Source organism: Ascaphus truei, chromosome 7, assembly GCF_040206685.1.
Source record: "Ascaphus truei isolate aAscTru1 chromosome 7, aAscTru1.hap1, whole genome shotgun sequence".
NCBI lineage: Eukaryota > Metazoa > Chordata > Amphibia > Anura > Ascaphidae > Ascaphus > Ascaphus truei.
Window position 1 is genome coordinate 48,936,456 of NC_134489.1, and position 15,246 is coordinate 48,951,701.

The 15,246-nt window shown below is 40.4% G+C and overlaps 1 protein-coding gene across 1 annotated transcript in view; it reads left to right on the plus strand.

The window, feature by feature from the left end:
- Positions 1–15,246, plus strand: part of DNAH7 (dynein axonemal heavy chain 7) — a 330,067-nt gene that overhangs the window by 47,985 nt on the left and 266,836 nt on the right. The window contains exons 10-14 of the mRNA XM_075610041.1: positions 249–432; positions 1,291–1,470; positions 6,113–6,385; positions 8,438–8,565; positions 14,485–14,563. Of these exons, the coding sequence (XP_075466156.1) occupies positions 249–432; positions 1,291–1,470; positions 6,113–6,385; positions 8,438–8,565; positions 14,485–14,563 (844 nt within the window). The remainder of the gene's footprint in view (positions 1–248; positions 433–1,290; positions 1,471–6,112; positions 6,386–8,437; positions 8,566–14,484; positions 14,564–15,246) is intronic.

Sequence of the window (15,246 nt, forward strand, 5' to 3'; positions counted from 1 at the left end):
CTTTATGTGAAGCTGCAGCTGGGATGCTATTTTCGTGGTATCAGATGTTAGGTATAATGGGACAGGCAGGAGAAGAACTGAGAGGACATTAGGAATATGTTGCTTAGGTTTCCTTGAGTGCAATCCATATCAATGGCAGTTAACACGATCCCCTTTGAAGAATGTAGTGAATCCTGGGGAAACGTTGCATGGGATAAAAGAGATGATGCAGAAATGCTTAAAAAAAGATTTCTTTGTTTGTTTTGAAGATGGTTTCCAGAAGTTCAAAATATCTATTACCAAGGCAACAAGCGAAAGCAGGTTCCCAGCAACAGTAACTACAGTAAACTTGAAAGCTTCTTCAACTGTGCTGCTGCATTAATGACTAGACAGCTGCAAAGTCTTGCACTTGATTCGATGCAAGATTATACAGACTTAATTGTACAGCCCTCAGTAAGTATAGTTATTTTATGTATATTAAATAAGAATGCCAACACTATTGTCAGCGAAGTATGAATGAGGTATACAAAATACTAACTCAATCCATTACCATGTTTGCTCAGCTAGGTACAGTATTATACAGTAGTAACAGTACATGGTTGTAGATGGGAAGTGAGTAATTGGCACTGTATAACAAAATCTATTAGTTTCATTGTCTGTATGCTGCTTACATTGGCTAGCAGGCCTGTGCATGTGAAGTAATTTAACACTTGGGATCTAGAGGGGCTACTCATTAGACTGCAATAATGGCATTTCTGTGCAAAAATCTTGCCGTATTCATTAAGACATTATGGCATGCCCAAACCATGCAAACAAGATATCATATTTTCAACTTTTTCTGCATAGGTTATAATTCTTTATAAATATGAAGAATATGGCAGATTTTCTTGCGTAAAATTGCAATCCATTTTTGGACTAATTTTCATTGGTAATATAGGATTTTAATTAGTATTCCTCTAGGTTTGAATATATGCAGAATATTTCTTTACTGTACACGATTTGCAAAATTTGATGATATATGTATCTCTTATGCTTTCCTTGCTCCTTTAGCCACTGATCAAATCTCATGCTAATACAAGATAGATTTAAAAAAAAAAATCAGCTTGATACGTTAATTTATACAGATACAGAAGAAAGTATTACAGTATTTAAAAAATCAAAAGGCAATAGCGCCAATTAAAACATAGCTCATTGTTTAAATCCTACTCCAATTGCTTGATTGGCGTGTGGATGTAGAGTAATTAAAGTAAACACTTGTTCATCTTTTTCATGGTAGTGACAACATTATTTTCATTGTATTTATTATTTCAGGATTCAGTTCGTACCTATGAGCATCCAGGCTTTATAATGCGGCTGATCCTGGACAATGTTTCCATTAAATTTGAACCTGACTTTAATGATTATGAAATTGTACTGCTAAATGTTTATGATGTAATGATTAAAGCTGTCAATCTTGTGCCACGAGTGGAAACCAAGCTGTATTCTGAATGGGTATGTATTGTCTAATATTATTTTGCTTATTTTCTCCATTGCTAAAACTTTTATTTTGCTGTCTTATTGCATGTATAATTTTGCAGTCCTTACATACTAGTGTAACACCCCTACCCCTCCCCCACCCCGGCTGCAGGGGGTAGGTTGTACATGGGTAGATAATGTCTTTTAGTCTGAAGCTGAGGTCCAGCCCTCTCCCGATAGGATTAGAGTGGCAGCTTCCCGGTCAAGTACCTGTGATCTCAGGGTCTTTTCTGCGCAAGTTCAGGCCAAGGGGGTAAGGGAGGTGATGGTAGTGGTGATGGGGCAGGAACACAGAAATAGGGCGCCAGGATCTCTTTTGCAACTTAAGATGTTTATTGGATAGGCAAGCACATAAATCTCACTGCTGTATCACAGATAATATCTGGGTATAGTTACTCTTATAGGTCACCATACCTCAGTATCAGTATACAGGGTTTCCAGCTGTACAAATCTCCTTTGGGCATTTTCATATTGGACCCTTCCCAGTGAATACTTCTGATCAGGCCTTAGCTTTTAGTCCCACCTCAATTCCACACCTAGCCAGGAGTTGGGTCCCCCAATCTGCTCTGCAAGAGCGGTCTCCTTTTGGTGTCCTAGTCCCTATCCCCTGCATCCAGAATACTCCTCCTTGCTTACTAGGCAAGGTCTTACACTATTTTCTGGCTCTTGACTGTTCATCCATGGAGTTTAAGACTCCCGGGCAGTCTAAACGTTCCCTGCTCACGCACCCCTATGTGAGGAATGAACCGGCACTTCCCTAGGCGAGGGAACAACTAACTTCCTTTTGCAGAACCCACTTAGACATACAGCAGGAGGGGCCAAACTATCCCTCCCCCTCTTCTTGCAACTCAACAAGCCCAGACTTGTGCCTGTAAATTGCTACACTCAGCAACTGAGGGGATGGGCTCTCACCAACTAACTATTAACCCTAGCACTGCCTGCTCTTACTAGGACTTATGTGCCAGGCAGGGTGGGAAATAGTGAGGATGCTACACTAGGTTAACAAGAAAGTGGACAAAACTTTCAATACCTCATGTTTCCACATCATCCATGAACAATACTAGAAATATATTATACATTATTATTATTATTATATATTATTACACATTAAAGCATCAATCCTACTGAGTATTCTTTTTTAATATTCCAAGTTGTGAGGTTCTCCCAGAATGACATAGACGAACAGGAAAGATCCTCCTTGAATGCACTCAGAAAGGTAAGTCAACGTGATATGGTTGATAATATTAAAAAACCTTTTAATCACACATATAGTAAAACATCTTGTATAGAGGGAAATGGCAGAAAGTAATCCACGACCAGTCCCTATTGACAAACCAAGAAACAATTTTCCCAAATAAATACACGGGAGATAATGAGGTATGACACTACACCGCCGATATGTGGGCTAGAGGGCTGCCAGTAGTAATCACAGTGTAACTTCAGACTAGAAAATCTGATCTATAAAGCAGATAATCTATTGTCAAAAAATCAGCACACCTGAATAAATGGTATGCTGATGCTGGATCTGAAGAGGTGTGTTAATAGGCAGTTGGTAGGTCAGAAATAAATACCTACATGGATACACATAGACCACAAAGTATATAGGTGTATGTCTGCTCCTGAACGGGGTGAAATCAACATATAATGTGGAAGATAATACACACAACATAAAAAATATCTAAAACCACATACATAGCTAATTGCTGCGTGGCTTGATGGTGTTTGACTTTGCATAGGGCAGGCACAAAATGTGCTCAACTGATGCCCTGAGGCACGGTTCTGAGACCGTATCCAGTTATAGCCTCAGAAAAGTAACGGTCATAAAATGCAAAGGTCACTGAATAACACTAAGTGGAATTTGCCAATGCTTTGCTAGTGATATAAAGCAAATACAGAAGGACTGAACCATGGTACATATAGCATAGTGTAATGTCGCCAGATATATATATATTGTTATATCCTAATTGTGTCGGCGGCATTGGATGGTGTTTGACTTTGCATAGGGCAGGCACAAAATGTGCTCAACTGATGCCCTGAGGCACGGTTCTGAGACCGTATCCAGTTATAGCCTCAGAAAAGTAACGGTCATAAAATGCAAAGGTCACTAAATAACACTAAGTGGAATTTGCCAATGCTATGCTAGTAATATAAAGCAAATACAGAAGGACTGAACCATGGTACATATAGCATAGTGTAATGTCGCCAGATATATATATATTATTTATTATACCCTAATTGTGTCGGCGGCATTAGTCCCCTGATAGTAGAATGATCAAGGGGTAGCCTGTCAGGGAGTGTACTATAATGCTTACAACTCCGCGGTGTAAGTAACCGCTCTAAATAGCAACTGACACCAACAGTGTGTAGATTGAGGGCAGGGTGCCGGGACAGGGAATTACAGCCTGCATGTTCAGCTGCTGCAACCGCGCCGGTCTCGTCCCACTGCTGGGAGGCGTCCGCTGACCTCAGCGGTACGTGGTGACGTCATCACGCTGAGCGGACGCCTCCCAGCAGTGGGACGAGACCGGCGCGGTTGCAGCAGCTGAACATGCAGGCTGTAATTCCCTGTCCCGGCACCCTGCCCTCAATCTACACACTGTTGGAATGAGAGATGCAGGAACGGACAACAGCCTTTCTCCCCCAAGCTAAGTAGACATTATGGTTAGCCAGTCAGTTGCTATTTAGAGCGGTTACTTACACCGCGGAGTTGTAAGCATTATAGTACACTCCCTGACAGGCTACCCCTTGATCATTCTACTATCAGGGGACTAATGCCGCCGACACAATTAGGGTATAATAAATAATATATATATATCTGGCGACATTACACTATGCTATATGTACCATGGTTCAGTCCTTCTGTATTTGCTTTATATTACTAGCATAGCATTGGCAAATTCCACTTAGTGTTATTTAGTGACCTTTGCATTTTATGACCGTTACTTTTCTGAGGCTATAACTGGATACGGTCTCAGAACCGTGCCTCAGGGCATCAGTTGAGCACATTTTGTGCCTGCCCTATGCAAAGTCAAACACCATCCAATGCCGCCGACACAATTAGGATATAACAATATATATATATCTGGCGACATTACACTATGCTATATGTACCATGGTTCAGTCCTTCTGTATTTGCTTTATATCACTAGCAAAGCATTGGCAAATTCCACTTAGTGTTATTCAGTGACCTTTGCATTTTATGACCGTTACTTTTCTGAGGCTATAACTGGATACGGTCTCAGAACCGTGCCTCAGGGCATCAGTTGAGCACATTTTGTGCCTGCCCTATGCAAAGTCAAACACCATCAAGCCACGCAGCAATTAGCTATGTATGTGGTTTTAGATATTTTTTATGTTGTGTGTATTATCTTCCACATTATATGTTGATTTCACCCCGTTCAGGAGCAGACATACACCTATATACTTTGTGGTCTATGTGTATCCATGTAGGTATTTATTTCTGACCTACCAACTGCCTATTAACACACCTCTTCAGATCCAGCATCAGCATACCATTTATTCAGGTGTGCTGATTTTTTGACAATAGATTATCTGCTTTATAGATCAGATTTTCTAGTCTGAAGTTACACTGTGATTACTACTGGCAGCCCTCTAGCCCACATATCGGCGGTGTAGTGTCATACCTCATTATCTCCCGTGTATTTATTTGGGAAAATTGTTTCTTGGTTTGTCAATAGGGACTGGTCGTGGATTACTTTCTGCCATTTCCCTCTATACAAGATGTTTTACTATATGTGTGATTAAAAGGTTTTTTAATATTATCAACCATATCACGTTGACTTACCTTTCTGAGTGCATTCAAGGAGGATCTTTCCTGTTCGTCTATGTTGTTAACTATGTATATCCTCTATTGCACCAGTCTGTGAGTTACTTCATTCACATTACTTATTTTACTAGCTGATGCGGGAGCCTCCATTCCCCTTTCCCTTTCCCCTTTCCCTACCCTTAAAAACTTTGTTCTCCCAGAATGATTAGCATATGCACCCAGGTTAACAATATTTCCAGCAAGCCAATTGAGGAAGCCAATCAATAACAAGAAGATTTCCATCTGTAATGTACTCTTTACCGATTGCCTGGTGTCATGTTAACCGCTTTAGTCATGCCATGAATTTAGATGAGATAAAGCAGTAATGAGCAGTAATATTTGAAGTCAATGGAGATAAAACCAGGAGGGTATCTGTTCTTCAAGAGAAGCCCAGATTAAGGTAATACAGATTGCTATTACGTATATTTTAAGGAGGCTTCCTGTTTTAACCCTTTGAGTGCGGAAGGGGGTGCGGCACCAGGGAGCGATTGCGTAACCGGGACCTCACCTAAGGCGGACGTAAGAGGAGTCCTACTCTTCCACTCCTCTTCTTCCAGATTGCGTTCAGTGCAGATCTCCTAGACATCAAACAGGAAGCCCATGATGTCATGGGGTCCCTGTAGTGCCAGACCCCATGATATGGTGGCTACTTGATGAGGCCCCAAAGGGTTAATGTGTCGGGTAAATGTCCTAAAATTCCTAAATTAAGTACAATTTGTTGAAATAAGGTTACAGCTTTTGTAATATACAAGTAAAAAGCTAGTTAAATCATATAATACTTTCTTTTCCAAGCAGGGTCATCAATCCAGATTAACCCTTAAACCAATAATCCCAGAAGAAATCTTAGACGAATATAAGAGAAAGGTGAAAGAATTTGTGGTCAGAGAGAGTGTCTTACCAAAGGAGCATTTGAAACTGTATGATAAATACAACTTCTTAATGAGCAAGCAGGCAGATTTGGATGTGGATCAGTTCTTGTCAGAGAAACATACCTTTGAGGAGACAATGAGAGAGATTATCAAATACGAAAAACTCACAGATGAAATACAGTACACTTCTAGAAAGGTACAGTGAATATACATCTCTCCACATTAATTGCTGGTATTGTATGTTTTTAAGTACAAATCTGAACCATATATGTTTTTCTTAGAGTGTTAATTTCAACAAGTATATATTATGTTTAAAGGTAATAGAAAGGAGTCAATGTACAGTATGGACATTTGATGTGTTTTCAAATATAAGTACAGTAGGAATAAGGTAGTGACACTCGTATTAAAAAGAGATGCATACAATTCCGTGTGTGTTTCTGTGTGTAATTTCCCCCTTTTTTTCTGCATCAAAAACGTTGCCAGATATCTGGTTGATTAGCATATGTAACATAGTCCATATATATCAAGCATCACATACAGAAATATTTCTCCAGAATTATAAAATTTGTGTCATTCTGATTCTGCATCACGTTGTGTCAATATATGAAGATAGTGGTAGGCAACATGATATATGTCAAGGGCCGCATGTGCATCCTTCGAGGCCTTAAAAGGGTCTCACATTACCCACATATATATATGGTGCACAGTCAGAAGGGATGTTGCAGTCGTTGGTAGGAGTTTCTCTCCTCCCTCTCCAGTCAGCTACATAATGCTGGCACGCTGGTGAATACAGTTCTGCTCCTCTTATACAGATAACTAGTGATTAGCACAAGAGAGGAGCGTGTGCAGTGCGCTGATAAATTCAGTACTGTCATTAAGCAGCTGAGGGAGTGGGGAGAAGCTACGAACCAAGCCAGCAACATCTCTGCTCCCTCTGCACTGGAAAAAAAGGAGAGAAGACGGCTGGGATGGCCAAAGGTTGGGAGCCACAATGCAGCCACCTCTAGGAACCAATGTGATTTGTGTCACTTTTGCTCCACTCACACTAGTTCCCAATTTGGGAGTGATTATAGGAGGGGTTAATGAAGAATATAGTCCGTACAATGTTATGTATGTATGCATATATGTAGCACTAGCAATGTACACAGCACTTTAGAATACAGAGAAATAAAATACTATATATGTGTCAAGCATTAACTGTCACGGGAGACCAGACAATTACACCTTTATACTGGGATCATATCACTGAACAAAACCAAGAAGTAAAACAAATTGCGATTTATTCCTTTGAAACAGACATACACACCATGGATCACAATTATGCAGAAGAAAACAGTTACTGGGGGTCTGGGGGAAAAACTAGACTTTCCTAGCCTTTACAGTCCTTAAAACATAGTTTGAAGTTGACTGGGACTGGTCCCAAAATGTCCTGCAACTCAAATCAGCATGAAGTTCCACACGCCACCGCTGGATAAGCTCCGGAGCGTTGAAATAGGTTGATCGTAAGTCCCAAACCTCCTGGAACTCAAATTAGCATGTAATTCCAGCCGCGACCGCTACGATCGATTTGTAGAACTTGGCTGCAAAAAGTCGGGACTTAGAAAATATTTCAGTTCAAAATCTTTGAAGCCGGCTCGCTGCTATTTCTCACAGAGCATCTTTTGGTGATTTCGAATTTGCCGCTGCTCTCTTGGCGCTTTAAATCTCTCGAGCTGATTGGCTGCTAGGTTTCTTACAGGATTTCAGTTCCTTTCGGCTGAAAATATCATAAAGCACAGCGTTAGTGAGCTTTGAAGATACTTGTTAGCACTTAAGCTAAAACCTCATTAAGTCAATACCAGAGCGTTGTTGACCTGTATATCAAGAAAGGATTAAATATCAATAAAATATTTCAAATAATCAAGATATATTATACCAAGTAATACACTTTGTAGTTTTCCTCAGTGTACTGACTTGTTCATTATTCTGTATCTCTCTGCTGTCCAACTGTCACATTCCATTGAGTCAGAGTTTAAAAGGGGGGAGATTTTAATATAACATTTTAATTTAATACAGTACTCAGTTTCTTTAGCAGTTATGTATCAAAAGTCTTAAAATAATCTATGCTGCAAAGTAATTTAAATGTAAACATGTTGTTATGTTTCTTATATCCAATAATTAATTTTTATGTGTATTGACATCTCCAAATAGTGTTTGAAGGACGTGGTTCAAAAACGGCCTGTGCAAATGTTGTATTCATATTTTTTAGTTCATTCGCTTAGGAATGTTCGAACTCCACTGTGATGAATTGATCAGGGCTTTGGCAAAGCGTTCAGAAGCTATTTGTGGAAAACTGATAGCGAAAATGTTCAAGGATCACCAGGAGACTAATAAGAGGTGAGCACTCAAATAATGTCTTACAAACCTGCTTGTGTTTTTCTTACATTACATTTTATCATTGAGGAAACTTTCTTGGGCACCAATTGTGTGGAGAGGTTGTTACCTTATAATAGGTTCACAGTATATGTTTTCCTAGAGGGCAGTTTATGTTTCTATTTTCTTGATTTTTGGAGAGGCCTGTGGAGAAATGAGCTGCAGACCTTTTCCTGCAATGAAGAGACTAACTTGTGTTACAAGGTACCGCTGGCTATTCTTTCTTTGACATTCAAATCTCAGTTTTCCACTATACTGTAAAGGGAAAGAGGAATGATTTCTACAATCATGCTTTCAGTTTCTCCTTTATAATGTTGCCACTTTTTCTAGTTTAAATCATTGTCTTAAGAACATGCACAATTATTAATATTAGTAGTAGTATTAGCAACAACAAGGTACTGTAAGTATACAAATGTTACATAGAGAGGAGTGGTGTAGTTGTAACCCGACTGTCTATGATGTGGTAGAATCTTGTTTGAATGTCAAACTTGTGACCTCGTACAGTATGTTTGCATGTCATTTTATCTTCCTGCAGCTTAGGCACCATTATGGTGTAAGCTCTTTGGAAAAGGAACTGTTTGTCCATACACCAGTGCTTTTGTGTATCAAGACTATCTAGATATCAAGAGGGTGGTTCACTAACTTCTCACATGGGGTATAACAGCTCGATCCCACATTAGCTGCCATTCACGTGGCAGTGAATTTGGATATTCCCCCTAATAATTTAGTGAATCGAACCACAGTTATAGTAGATGAGGTTGAAAAAAGACATATGTCCATCAAGTTCAACCTATGCTAAATTTAGACAACAGGAAAAAAACAGGATAGGTAGCGCTAACTATAAGAATAAATCGTGAAATACAATATACAACCTTATGTATGGAACATTACCTACACATAAGGGGCTGCCAATGATACAAAACTGACCCCCAGGTCAGAACAGAGTAGAATAGGAAAGAATGTGTATCTAAGGCGCCTAATATTATATAACAAAAGGATATAAAAACCAAGCCTGTTGGAGGATCTTGAAGTAGCTCCAAGTGGTGTGTAGAAAGCTTAAAAAAAGAAAAACATAGTGCATAGCATAATACTGTTGGACAGCTGAGAATTCAACAGGTGATAGTTAAATATATAAACATTTAATAAAAACATACATAGGACATATGAAAAATAATAAAATAATGTATAAACAATTGAAGTAGGTCAGATTGACACACTGCTGCAATGATAGAAATGCCCACTCACCAGATAGATGATAAGGGCAAGCAGTGTATATATCTGAGAGTATCCCCTCTATAATCCGGTAATCTGCAACTGCACAGGAGATCCTCCGTTGGTGAAGGGTTACACACACCAGCTGGTGTGTGGGCGGATAGCCTCCCTCGATGCACCGGGGAAAGTGTGCAGTTGATCCGAGAACAGCGGCGGCAGATTCGCCAAGGGATGAATGATGTTAGTCAGCTCGCATAAGCAGATTCATCACAATATCCGTGGAAGGGGGATACTATAGATAGGTGAGGCAGTAAATGAACTCTCTATATAATGGACAATTTTGGACAGATCAAACATACCCCTGAGGAAGGAAGCAGTAGCTTCTGAAACGCGTAGGGTGGTCACGCTGACACTACTGCCTCACCTAACTATAGTATCCCTATACTATAACAACATTCATAACTTCAGTTCAGTAATACTTACTGGCACGCGAGACATATTAATACATTCCGGCACGCATGATGCTCCCAATGAGACTAAATATTACAGTGTAATACTAAAATTAAGAGAGATATTAATATCTGTCTCTTAGTACCTGCCAGACATCCGGTGTCTGTAATCCTTATGTGCGAATCAGTCCCACGAATACACATATGTAGCTTTTAGCACGTTCAGCCGAGGACATCTCATAATATTCTTATATTTAATAAGGCCACTCATTCTGATATCTCCTTGCGTAACCGCACCCCTGGCCCCCATCAAGAAATCCTTTGAAGCAGGGACTCCAGTGTAGTGAACATTTGTCACCGGTGCTATATTTCACACCCAATGACCCAGCCTGGGTGCTAGCTGTCTCTACCAGCCAGATGTGTTAACATACACCAAAATCCCTCTGTACTTTTCACACCCAACTTCAATCAAGCCTTTTGAAGCCCAGATATTTCTGAAAAGACACCAAGCATCCTAATGTATTTTCCTAAACTGCAGCTCATTAACCCCTTAAGCCCCAGTGTGTGTGTGTGGTGCAGACACTGGCCCAGAAACAATACATTTATACAGGGGAATAAACAGTTGGATGGCTGAAGCAAGGCAAAACCACATTACTGGACCCCAACCCAGTTAACCCCCTTCTTCCCAGGTGAGAGTAGAGGGTGGGCAAATGGGGTGAAACCCCTTTAATCCCGGGCCAAATCCCCGCTCTCTTGACACCATCTCACACTGAAAGGGTCCTATATTTTCTTTTCCCATTTTTTTGTTATTAAGGTATTTAATGACTTTTTTAGGGTTGATCTTACTTTCTATTGCAATCCTTTTTTCATTATCCATTTTTGCTAATTTCATTGCCCTTTTGCAATTTTTTACATTCCTTATAATGCTGAAACTATGCCTCCGTCCCTTGTGTCAAGAATCTAAACGACTGCCTCTTCTTTTCCATTTCCTCCCCTAATCTGTTTTTTGATCATTTTTCAAATGAGACCATGTTATGATCACTGTTAACAAATATTCAAGTCCTGGAACTTTGGCTATTACTTCTACATAGTTTGATATTACCAAATCCAGTATTGCCCCTCTCGTGGTTGGTTCCTCAATAATTTGGGTCATATAATTTATTTATTTATTTATAAAATATTTTACCAGGAAGTAATACATTGAGAGTTACCTCTCGTTTTCAAGTATGTCCTGGGCACAGAGTAAAACAAATAGTACATGGTTACAAGTACAGTTACATAAATGAACAGGGTATACATTATATACACAGGCGACACGTTTTATCCGAGCACGGCTAGCACCGCAAGCCGGGGGATGCCCCGGCGTGCTAGCCGCACTCCCTCAGCGTGCCGCGCATCACCGATGCACGGTCACGCGTCATCGGGTGCCTGCGCCCCCTGCACGCGCGTCCAGGGCTCCCCGAGGGAGCCCTGGTGTCCCGCGATGTGGGGGACGGCGGCAGGGGGTTCCGGGGGACCCGGCGGACCCGGCAGCGGGAGGGAGAAAGCCCCGATCGGAGGGCGCTCCTCCGCTGCTTCGGCGCGCGCCCGGCACCCTCCGGCGCGCGCCAGGTTACTGCTGCGGCCGAGAACGGGCAAATGCTCGAATAAATTCGGCCGCAGCAGTACAAGACATTGCGTGCACAGTTAAAGAAAATATATATTATGAGTGTATGAAACAGTTACAGACCAGGTTAAAATGTGAGACAGCCTTAGATTTGAAAGAACTTAAACTGGTGGTGGATGTGAGAGTCTCTGGTAGGTTGTTCCAGTTTCGGGGTGCACGGAAGGAGAAGGAGGAACGTCCGGATACTTTGTTGAGCCTTGGGACCATGAATAGTCTTTTGGAGTCTGATCTCAGGTGATAAGTGCTGCAAGTGGCAGGGGTGAGGAGCTTGTTCAGGTAGCAGGGTAGCTTGCCCATGAAGAATTTAAAGGCAAGACAGGAAAGGTGAACTTTGCGCCTAGACTCTAGTGTTGACCAATCTAGTTCTTTGAGCATTTCGCAGTGATGTGTGTTGTAGTTGCATTGGAGAACAAAACGACAAATTGAATTGTAGAGGGTGTCAAGTTTGCTAAGATGGGTTTGAGGAGCCGAGTCATATACTATGTCTCCATAGTCAATAATTGGCATTAGCATCTGCTGTGCGATACGCTTTCTGACCAGGAGACTTAGGGAGGATTTGTTCCTGTAAAGTACCCCTAGTTTGGCATAGGTCTTGGTTGTCAGAGTATCAATGTGCATCCCGAATGTTAAGTGGGAGTCAAACCATAAGCCCAGGTATTTAAAACTAGTGACAGGTGTTAGGGTGGTGTTAGCGTTGGTTCTAATCAGGAGCTCAGTCACTGGAAGCTTTACAAATTTAGTTTTCGTCCCAAATACCATTGTTACAGTCTTGTCAGTGTTTAAAAACAGTTTGTTTTGGGAAATCCAGTTTTCGAGTCTCAAAAAGTCAGACTGAAGTATGTGTTGAAGGTCAGAGGGGCTATGGCTGTGTGCATATAGGATTGTGTCATCTGCATACATGTGTATTGAGGCTTCCTTACAAGCTGTGGGAAGATCATTAATGAACACTGAGAAGAGTAGGGGCCCCAGAACAGAGCCTTGCGGGACACCACAGGTGATCCAGGGGGTTGGAGTTAGAGCCTGAGATGGACACATTGTCTTTAAGCAACCCCAAAAACCTATTTCCTTTTGTTGTAATGCTAATCTCATTGCCACAGTCTACGTCTGGATAATTCAAATCACCCATTATGCAAACATGACCTAGTTTTGATGCCTTCTCCATTTGCAAAAGTATTTTAGCTTCCTCAATCTCAAAGATATTTTGTGGTTTATACCATATCTCTACAAACATTTTCTTTATACTTTTACCTCCACTGCTAATTTCTATCCACAAGATCTCCACCTTTTCATCATTCCCTTCATAAACATCTTCCCTTATAATAGGTTTTAGATCCGATTTAACATATAAGCATACTCCTCCTCTTCCTCTTCTCTTTGCATGATCCTTCTGAAAAAGGGAATAACCCTCTAAATTAACTGCCCAGTCATGAGTTTCATCCCACCATGTTTCAATAATGCCTATGATTTCATACTGCTCCCATAGACTCAATATGTGTGTATAACTATTACAGTGGTTTAACAAAAGATTAATGACCTGCTTTATTATTTTATAGTTATACAGGGAAATTTTGGAGCTCAACTGACACAGTGAGAAGAACTTTCATCTTGCACCTCTTAGGGTCAATGCATCAAGTTATGTTATCCAAAGTATGCCACATATGCACCCGCTTGTGATTTGGGGAGCATCAATCAATAAATGAGAATTAGAGACACATATTTACTAAGGAGTGGTATTCCGTAAGAAAACTTCTGGTGCCGGAATAGACCTTACAGCCCAATGATGTAAATGAACCATCAGGTGTCTTTTGGTGCCCGAATGTGTCTTTTAGAATACCACTGCTTAATATATATGGGCCTCAGTGGGAGGCCTCATATTTACGAGAGGGAGATACACACACACACACACACACACAACCCATGGATGGATAGATAGATACTGTACCTGTGCAGAAGAAAGGACACACCTGAAAAATATGCTAATTGTGATATACAAAGGAGGTTTTTCTACCTGCCTGTTGAGCCAGGTGGAGACTGGTTAATTGTCTCTAGCTGCAATTAACCACCTTCCTGCTGGATTCCGCAGACCAATAAAGGCTTTCTATTGAAGCCCTTTTAGACAGGGGTTAAGGCCCTGTTACAGAGTCATTAAAATATACTTTGCATATCTTTTAGCGTGTCTCCCAAATATCTCAGATGTGCTCCTTTTTAAGCATAGGTGTCTCTCCACATATTGTTTGAAGGTGATATATAGTACTTGGGAATTGCGTATGACCTAACCAATGCATCATTAAATCCCAGCGTTAACTTTTACGAAGCTATGTGGATAGGCGTTGTTATAGGGAACACCTCTTTTACATACCTTTGGCACTAACGTCCGTTATACTAATGCAAGGGCCCATTGCAGCTGAATATAGGGCTGCATTAGTGAGCTTTAAAGATACCTGTTAGCACTTAATGAAGGCATTCACATAAGTTAACTCTTAGTTAACTCAGTAAGGGAGCTTTGTGGATCTTGCCCATATTATTCTAATAAATGTAACTTAATGTTTTCTGCAGGTTGTGTGATGAATTTGAGAAAATAGCGGAAAAGGCTCTCAGCACCCCTCCAAACACACAAGAACTTATAGAGCTGAAGGTACGTGAACATTTTATTTATTTTTTTAAGTTCAAAAAGGAAGTGGAGGAGCTCAAAACAGTTTCATGAACTTCAGTGCTCACTTCCTTGGAGAATGAATCTGCAATTCATATTATTTTCTAAAAAAATGCTTGATCATAATGCAATTGGATTATAATGTCCTGTGCTATTCAGCAGAAATGTTAAAGAGCTTCTCTTCCATGCAAAATAATTTAGTAATTAAAACCTGTTGCACAAACACTAAACTTTAGGAACGGACTCAAGATTCTGTATACAGTATCAAAGGATGCCAGTATCTCTGGCTTTGTTCTATTAAGGAATGCCAATGTTCTTTTTGCCATAAGCTTGCAGTTTATAGACTCTCTAAACAATCACTTCTAAACTTAAAAACAGTATATCAAATCAGCAAATGTGCCACAATGGCCTGCTATTTTGCAAGTCAATATGGAGATGGTCTAAAATGAACTTGTTATAATATGATATATCAAATGCATTATCCCTCCCCATTGTGTATCTTTCCCCTATTCTTTCTGGCCTCCCTCGTTAATGCCACCAACACCAGTTAACCTTAAAAATAATATATGGAAACATTTGCAATTAATATATACATATATCATTATTTGTTTAATAGGGTAAGTAGCATCAGGGGTATATAAGGAAATAGGGACAACAATTTTATATTG